This window comes from Corticium candelabrum, chromosome 6 (assembly GCF_963422355.1).
Source record: "Corticium candelabrum chromosome 6, ooCorCand1.1, whole genome shotgun sequence".
NCBI lineage: Eukaryota > Metazoa > Porifera > Homoscleromorpha > Homosclerophorida > Plakinidae > Corticium > Corticium candelabrum.
Window position 1 is genome coordinate 2437595 of NC_085090.1, and position 9073 is coordinate 2446667.

Consider the following 9073-nt stretch of genomic DNA (forward strand, 5'->3'; position numbering starts at 1 on the left):
CTATTCATCGAGGCTACAAAAGGGTTTAGTAATCATCTTGTAGGGACGACATAGGAGTATTGGCAATTCTTTTGAGCACGTCTGCTGTAAAAACCAACCCATTAGTTGCTTTGTGCTCTTTGGCACAACTACAGTACACCCTAACAGGCAGAGTAGTTACTCGTTTGTATAATGGTTGGTTCTCTAAGATAACAAGAAACTGGCAAAACACCCATACTGACACCTAACATATTGTATATGTATATGAATTCCTGTATTGACAAAGCTATTGACTATGGTATTATATGTTATAGGTATGTCTCAATTGATTAGACTTTTGTATAATCCATTAAAAGGAATCCATGTCTTAACCCACCAAACTGTGGTATCCCAATGATGCATGCTAGCAGAGAAATGGAGCTGACACTTTAGGAACAGACAAACATCAAATGAAGTTCCTCATGTCCATTCTTCATTAATTAGGTAGGTACAGTAGGTAGGTACAGTAGGTAGGTAGTCTCATTCAACAGGAAACCAATTGAAAATAGCATATTCTAGTTTACAAATTTGAGAGATTAGACACATGCATCTGTATGGCAAGAAACTACGTATTATTATCACTCAAATATGGCAGTCTACAATACAAAGATTGTGCGACATGGTCAACTTCTCTATACATTCAAAGACCGAAGCATTCTGTGACCTCATCAATGGTGTCAGGCAAATGCCAACTCACACCAAATTGTGGCAACATACACATGTTTTCAGTAGTGAAAAACAGTCCTGCCTCATTGGAATCAACTTCTATATACAGATTGAAAATGGAGAAGTAGTTACAACCATTTCAATTATATCTATGATAGGGACTGTACAGTTGGTACTTCAGATAGGTAGGCCAAGCAGCCAAGCTCATTGCCTGGAATGTCAATACAACACGACCAACACACAATGAACGTTCTGATAAACAGCCATAATAATATTGTCATTGCGGCAAAATGTCACACCGAGAAAGAAACTGGAATACACTGAAACCTACAAGCAGTAGCAAATCACAGCACAAGACACGGTATCTATCCAACTAGCTCACATGTCCACATAACACACGCACACACGACATGCATCACCATGATGAAAACCGTCTACCAACCGAGCCAAGTGTCCACATAACCAATTCAAACGATACATCAAAAGCCAGTCAGTACCCATACTGTGCACATAACCCAATGGTACAAGCCCTCCCCTCCAAAGTCAATCAATCATACAGGCGTCGTTGGACAGTCTTTCCATTCGTCCTCCGGGTCCGTATCAGAGTAATTATACAAGTCCTCCTCGTCATCGTTCAGTGCAGATGGAGCATCATCTACTAATGAGTCTACACTAAGTTCCCTGCCAATGCCATCCGCCTCATCCGCCTCAGTGGGACTCCAAAGCAACTCCAATCGAAATTTATCAGAGTAATGTTTCTTATCCTTGTTTGCCTTGTCTAGACCTAACCTATCAAAAGATAATATAAACTCCTGCTCTGTCGGCATAGATCCTAGCGTTCCTCCTGATTCCGTTCTTGGAAACGATTCATTGACGTCGTCGTCTTCCCTCACTTTTGCGCGAACAAAGAACGTGTTGATCCAAAACTGAAACAGCTTCTCTTTCGTAAACCAAGGCAGGACGTGATAAAACTCAACCTCGATATCACCACATATCGGGACAGGAGCTGGAAGCATCATGTTGATAATGTGTGCATCTGGAGCAGACGAGGAAGGTGATTGATAAACCCTTGATGTAAAGAGCTTGACTTTATCCAAGCCCTGCCGGATAATGAAAAACGGTTGGCACGAGCCACGACTAAAACTGGGAGGATAATGCATCTTGAATCCACGAAGAAGAAGAGTGGTTTGTCGGTATTGCATTCCTCCCTTTACGTAGTGACCATAGTAGTAAACATATCTTCGTTGACTGGGAATAGTGACACCTTTCTTGTTTGATGTGCGAGCATCTCCATAGAACTCCAGTGCTTCTTTAGTAGTCTCAAAAAGACCAATGTGAAGCATGTAAGCACATATCATTACACCAGTCCGACCCTTCCCAGCCTTGCAGTGAATTACTGCTACATTTTCCTCATTCTCACGCAAATATTCATCCACATCGTCGCAAAACGGCCGCATCAACTCGAATGGTGGAGCATTGTGGTCTTCAAATCCGTACTCAACAACACGATGATGGAACCGCGATGGATCGTACTTTCTCTCGGCACAGAGGTTGTAAACTTTGTATCGGCCGAGATGTCGACTGTCGAAAAAACGAGCAACAACATCAATGTGATTTCGGTAGAAGCCTTCGAGTCTATCTGAAGGAAAGCCCATTGCTACAATGTTGGGCTTGATGTACGTGAGGTCAAGATCAAAACCGTTTTCAAAGAAACGACGCTTCTTCTTAGAAACAAGGTGTTTCAGCCTTGTAGCCATCTGAGAATCAAACACAAGAGTGAGGAACAGCAGACAACATACTTCAATAACAGAAACCATACAAAGACAATAATTACATAATTTGATTTTTGGTGATTAGGCACAAAAATCATACTAAAGATGCTCTGACTCAACACAATTTTTATTACATTTGTACATAGACCCACTTGTGCAGGGGCATGACACACAATCACACACACACACACACACACACACACACACACACACACACACACACACACACACACACACACACACACACACACACACAACCACCACCACCACACACACACACACACACACACACACACACACACACACACACAACTACCACCACCACCACCACCACCAATAACAACAACAACAACAACACATGTACATATGCTTGTGTCTGTAGCAAACAGACTGCAATTTCTGAAAAATTTGAAACCAAGACAATCAATCGACAACCCTTAGAGATTACAGCAAAACCAGAAACCCATTCAACTACAATCCATCATAAATCACATAACAAGGTCGTTGTACAACAGACAACCATGAACCAGAAAGCCAAAGCAGAACTATGAAGCAACATGATGCAAGTTGAAGGGGCAACCTCTTGGCCAATCCTTACACAATACATGAGTCACATGAGAGCAAGCATTCCATACGCAAACACGCGAAACTAGAATGAAAACGACGTGAACCCAAACACACACCCTTCTTACGTGTCAAACTGCCTTCACCAAGTAAGGGGGTCTCAGTGTGTTTGATCCACTCAATGAACTTTGACGCAGGTAGGCTCACAGAAGACCCTGACTGATCGGATGGTGTAAATAAACACGCTCTTATCGATGCCTCTGTGACGAGTGTGCTAAAGTTTGATATCAAAACTGTACAATTACTCTGGACGAAGCCTCTGGATTCAGCTTAGGGTATCTCACCACCCAAACCGCATCCGTCGAGCAAAAACAACAGATTGAGCAACAAAACAGATTGGGCGACATCACAATGGAAACAATAGTATACAGTAGTATAAGCCGTACGCAAAAGGAACCTCATCGCCATAGAATTTGTAGCCATGGAAACGCAGGAAACCCAATGCCGCCAAACTGGACAATTTCGCTCTTGATTTTGGTTATGACGTCACGCAGTCTGTCCAAATACGTCGTTTCGCGCATCAAGCTTGACTGGTGAATGACTGACGAGGCTGAAAGCCGCGCGACCGACCGCATGCACCCAGACGAGGACCCTCATCGTCGTCGATTCTTTTAGAGCGACGGGATGAGACTGTTGTTTTAGATCGAGGCGCTAAAAGCCACACTCAACTTCGAAGTTCGGAGAACTGGTGAGTCCGGGGCGTTACCTGCGTCACCACAAGTCTCTCTCGATGCCACGGAGAAGCCGGCATTTTTTGCAAACATGAAAATGAGAACTGGACTGACGCAAAATCTCGTGCACCCATGCATAGGACAGGAAATACTAACAGAATATGCGAGAACGACACGATACGACGAGAAACGGTTCTCTCGCTTACCGTAAAGCGGTCCTATCCACTGTATGTCCTTAGCACGGTTGACACAGCCAGTTTAGAGCGAATGAACGACTCAGCGATGCTCTGAAAGTGTGAAAACAGACAGAATGGCGACTACTGTGATTTCAATATGGCGGTTAAACTGTGTGACGTCATCGCAACGTGATAATATAGAAGTGTCGTTAGATGTCAGGATTAGGTCACTATTGGTTGAAAAAGACAGAGAGCAGGATACAAGTTTTTGCTTACGGTTATTAGTGTTTTTATTTCGTAAAATGCAAGTGAAATATTTGATTACAGCAAAGCACGTGACAGCTAGCCCGGGTAACTAAAAGGTCAACGGTCATCATTTTAACTGCTTTCGTACAGTGCAATTTCATAAAGTTATTGCTAAGATTATATAACAGAGTGCACATAATTGACTGCAAAAAAGAAGTCGGACATCGGAATGACTGTTTTCTTCGTTCAGTGGGTTCTAACTATTGAATTGTTGATCACGTGAGTGGATTGAACAGTTGATACCAAGAAGTCAACACTTAGCCGCACACCTATCAGTTGCAACAGGAGCCACGTTTTTCGCAGAAGCACAACATTCAACAAGAATCAGACAAAAAGTCCCGGCCCTACGTCATGATCTCCAGCGCTAGCTAGAGAAAAAGAAAAATTGCTGTAGTTTATTGGACGTCATGCCGGTTTAGTTTGAATGTAAGAAATTGTGCTTTTCCTCTAGATCTTAGCAGCTGGTGGAAGAACCGCTGCAGCACGAGACTCAACGTACACCATGTGTTGAATCTTCACGTGACTGGATAACAATTTCACGTGACTTACCCTGACGTCACGATTCTGGAACATTCTACTGTACACTCTACCAGAAGTGAATGACCGTCATGACTTCGCACTTTCAGACCACGACGAAACTGATTTGGTTCGTTGCTTTCTCTAACTGCGTCATTTACAAATTTTCTTTGCTATGGCTAACTCTCAAGACGTCCATTTGATGGGCGTTGGCAAGCAATGTTCTCTCGATTTTTGTCGAAGGCTTGATATGCTGCCTTTTGTGTGCGAAAAATGCCATTAAGTGTTCTGGTGCGTTTCAGCTGCTTCTCACATTCCTTTTTTCCTGTGTGCTTGTCAGTGGCTGTATTGTAGCGCGGGGCATCTGTCTGTTATGCTAGGTATGTTGTTTGTCTGCTGTGTGTGTTGTGCGTGCGTGCGTGCGTGCGTGCGTGCGTGTGTGTGTTGTGCGTGCGTGCGTGCGTGCGTGTGTGTGTGTGTGTGTGTGTGTGTGTGTGTGTGTGTGTGTGTGTGTATGTGTGTATGTGTGTGACTTTGGTGTTTGGCCACACTGTTGAGCTGTCTATCTGTCTGATTGTTGTATGTCACTCCTTTTGTCTGTCTTTTTATCTGCTGTATCTCGATCCCTCTGTCAGTCACTCTGTAATTTTTACTGTTTCTCTGTCTGTTTGTTTGCTTGTCTACCTTTTTATCAACATATCGTCTAGGCTACTTATCACGTGTACACTATTTCTAATTCTTAAAAATTAAGACGTTAATGTTATTGTAGAAGCGGTAATAATTAAGTATTGAATCTTAGTTATGATACTTTCCTTGCAATATTCTTAGCATTGGAACATTGTCGCGCTGTTGAGAATTGCTTTCTCCAGTAACACACGGATTCTTTAGCATTCTGTTTCTCTGTCTGTCAGTCAGTCTGTCTGTCTGTCTGTCTGTCTGTCAAATCTTTATATTTCATACATATGAACTATTACTAGCTATAGATACAAAGTCCGTTATGTTTCAATTAGACCCACATGGGTCTCTAAAAAATTATCAACTTAGGTTGCATGCAATTGGACACTAGATATGTCACTAATGTAATTTTTTTGCTTCATGAGCGGTTCATCTTCTGGATGAGAACCTTTGCTGTCTGTCTGTCTTGTATAACCTTAGCGATTCTCATTGGTAGAGTAAGCTTTCAGCTATAACAATCTGTTATTTTTCGGTCTGCTTGTCTGGTATATATATTCCAACGTCAAAGTATCATACATTGCTTCTAAATCACAGTCTACAAGTTGACAACTAATGCTAACAACAATACGATCTAAACCTATGGTAAAACGAATTGATTTCGAAATCTATCGTAATTGGAAAGCTGAAGTCCTACAGTTAATGACTGGAAAAGTGGGTGCTGACGTCTGATTATCTGTCTGTTTGTCTGTGTGTCTGTATGTCTGTATGTACATGTATGTCTCTCTGTGTGTCTGTCTTTCTGTCTGTCTGTCTGTCTGTCTGTCTGTCTGTCTGTCTCTGTCTGTCTGTCTGTCTGTCTGTCTCTGTCTGTCTGTCTGTCTGTCTGTCTGTGTGTCTGTTTGGATGTTGCTATGGCTCATCCCTGGAGCAAAGATACCATCAAGGGAGCGTCCACGACATGTGGATATGCAGCAACAAAACGAGAGGCAAGGAAGGAAGTAAAGTATCGCAAAGAATCATTACCAGATGGTTCTAAGCCTTTTGTTACTCCTCTGGTGTTCGAACACTTTGGTCGTTGGGGACCCAAAGCAGAGGAATTTTTAAATGAGCTTGCAAAGAAGTCCAAAGACATGCTGGGAAGGAAAAATGAAGCAGCTTTTAGAAGCTATTGGAGAAGAAGATTTTCTGTGATTATTCAGAAATGTAACAGTAGAGTTGTTTTAAGAAAGCTATCTAGGCTTTCATTGAATTGTTTGGATGGACAAGACAAGCTAGAGATGGACAAAGCCATTCATAGTTCTATTCATTAATTAAAACGAAGAACAGTAGGAGAGTAGAACTTTTAGTACTGCAGCAAGTGATGTAAGTAGTGACGTTTGATGACAATAAAACAAATCTGTCTGTCTCTCTGTCTGTCTGTCTGTCTGTCTGTCTCTCTGTCTCTCTGTCTGTCTCTCTGTCTGTCTGTCTGTCTCTCTGTCTCTCTGTCTGATAGGTATACTGACTCTGAGAACAGGCCGGATATAACAACATATGATCCCACTGAACACGTGACGAAGGACTTTTCACTTGCTCATTCACGTTCTCGTGACACCGTACAATCAGCTGCCAAAATATCATTTTATGCAGCTGAGTTGAGAGAAAAACGCAAAATGACAAAATATGGTCAACAGCAGTCTATAGCAGGATCTGATACAACATGTATTCCACTGGAAAAGATGCAAATGGAAAAAGCAGCAAAACAGACTTTAGAGATAGATGGAGAAAGCAACTGTCTGTAGTTGTACAGTCTTCCAACTCTCGTGTGATTTTTAAAAAGTTGTTGAAGTTATCTAAGTGAAACTTTGATGATTTTCTGTATGATAAAGACGTTCAACATTTTGCTCATTGACTGTTATTGTTATGCATATGTAAAATTAACGATTGTTATTGGTAGAGTAAGAGTTCAAATATAACAATCTGTATGTCTGTCCATACTCTGATTTTCATCACAGCAAGATGTATGGCGACATGAGAATGTGGGCAAGCCACTGAAGTATCTAGATTTATAGTGGAATCTTAGTGGCATAGTATGCTGCAATATCAGGACGTTTTTCTGAGTCATCTTTGCTATTTCTAGGCTAAACCTGAAAGGGAATGTTTACCTTGTCTATACATTTAGCCCATGTCGAGACAGTAGTGTATTGTGCTGCTAACAGGAGCATTAGGGAACTTACAAGCTAAAGGTGTTTACCATATTTGTCACACTTAATTAATAGTTGTCTGAGAAAATAGCAAAGTAATGCCCAGAGTCTCAAAAAATGCTACTAACCAAAAGTGTGAAGAATTTATAACAAGTGCTGTTGCTGAAGGAATAGTTTGTAGCCATGAACATGCTTCAGGTTCCTGACACATACCGTACATTCACTTGGTTTTAAGCACTTTTACTCGTGGGGTCTTATGGCTGTAGAAAATCTGAACAGGATCTTAATGAAGTCAAAAACAAGGAAATTGGGAGAAGCTACGAAGCAGACATTTGAGTTAGATGGTGTAAACTGTTGTATGTTGCACTGTAACACTTCTGCATTATTGACGTGAGGAGGGTAGCAGAAGTGCCTTTGTGTAGGGATGAACGGATGGACAATTGGAATGCAGTACATGCACTCATTGTTATGGTGTGTGTTAATTAGCTAGTGGATCTGATGATGTCTTTGCATGCTTATAGAATAGCTATAATCTCCTCATACCAAAAATAGAAAAGGGGAGGGGCTGGTTACGTGAGACTGTGTCTAAAGGCCTGTCCACACTGGCAACTGGATCGCGATCCGATCGCGATCCAACCGCAACGCTGTCCACACTTGCAACTCGATCGCGATCGGATCCAGTTGCCAGTGTGGACAGGCCTTAATTAGCTATAGATTCAATGTGGATAAACCCTTTGTAGCCTGAGCTAGCAGCTGAGGGTTTACCACTTTAGTGCTTCTCATTTTATGGAAGTTGTCTCAGTTGTCTAACTGTAATTGCAGTGGCTACTTATGTGGTAAAGGCACCTTTGTCCTTCCTTATATGCTTGGTACTGTGTTTTTACTGATAGTGCTTGCAGTTGTTACATACTAGAGTTGATGTGCAAATGTAGCAATCTGTCTGTTTGTTTGCCTGTCTTTCTGTCTGTCTGTCAGTCTGTCTGTCAGCCTGTCTCTCAGCGTGTCTGTCAGCCTGTTTGTCAGTCTGTCTTTCAGCCGGTCTGTCAGCCTGTCTGTCAGTCTGTTTGTTTGTCTGTTTGTCTGTTTGTGTATTTGTCTGTCTGTCTATCTGTCTGTCTGTCTGTCTGTCTGTCTGTGTGTGTGTGTGTGTTTGTCTGTCTGTTGGTAGGCTTGAGTGTTGGAGGGGAGACAACCATTGAGATACCACAGTTTGGTGGTTTGAGGCATGCATCCCTTTCTGCGGGCGTGGCACTCATGACGTCATCACGGCTTATTGATTACTTGGCGTTCGCTAGCTGCGTGAATCTAGAGCGAAAGCAGCAAGTTTTCTTTTCGAACTTTTACTAGCGCGTATAGCGATGTATCGAATCAGGTAAGGCCTCATTAGGACCCGGCTCTTGTGCGTTTTGCATCTTTTGCAGACATGAACAATCTCTTTCTGATCTCTGTCGTGACTCTGCGCGTCA

The 9073-nt window shown here is 42.2% G+C and overlaps 1 protein-coding gene and 1 long non-coding RNA gene across 3 annotated transcripts; one reads left to right on the forward strand and one right to left on the reverse strand.

Moving 5' to 3' along the window:
- Window positions 1–934: 934 nt before the first annotated feature.
- Window positions 935–4110, reverse strand: LOC134181260 (phosphatidylinositol 3,4,5-trisphosphate 3-phosphatase and dual-specificity protein phosphatase PTEN-like). 2 transcript variants are annotated; one of them, XM_062648504.1, is made up of 2 exons: window positions 3958–4110; window positions 935–2441 (listed from the first exon to the last, which is right to left on the reverse strand). In XM_062648504.1, exon 2 carries the CDS (start codon window positions 2439–2441, stop codon window positions 1236–1238), a length of 1206 nt encoding a protein of 401 aa, XP_062504488.1. In that variant the 5' UTR covers window positions 3958–4110; the 3' UTR covers window positions 935–1235. The 2 variants fall into 2 exon arrangements, with proteins under 2 accessions (XP_062504488.1, XP_062504489.1); XM_062648505.1 differs by lacking the exon at window positions 3958–4110 and adding an exon at window positions 3149–3232.
- A 254-nt stretch (window positions 4111–4364) lies between these two features.
- Window positions 4365–7400, forward strand: LOC134181352 (uncharacterized). Its single transcript, XR_009970137.1, has 2 exons — window positions 4365–4623; window positions 4685–7400. It is a non-coding gene; the product is annotated as an uncharacterized LOC134181352 (long non-coding RNA).
- The last annotated feature ends 1673 nt before the right edge of the window (window positions 7401–9073 follow it).

Excerpts from the sequence above, each read along its gene's own strand:
- LOC134181260 (XM_062648504.1), bottom strand. The coding sequence starts at position 2,441 with ATGGCTACAAGGCTGAAACACCTTGTTTCTAAGAAGAAGCGTCGTTTC.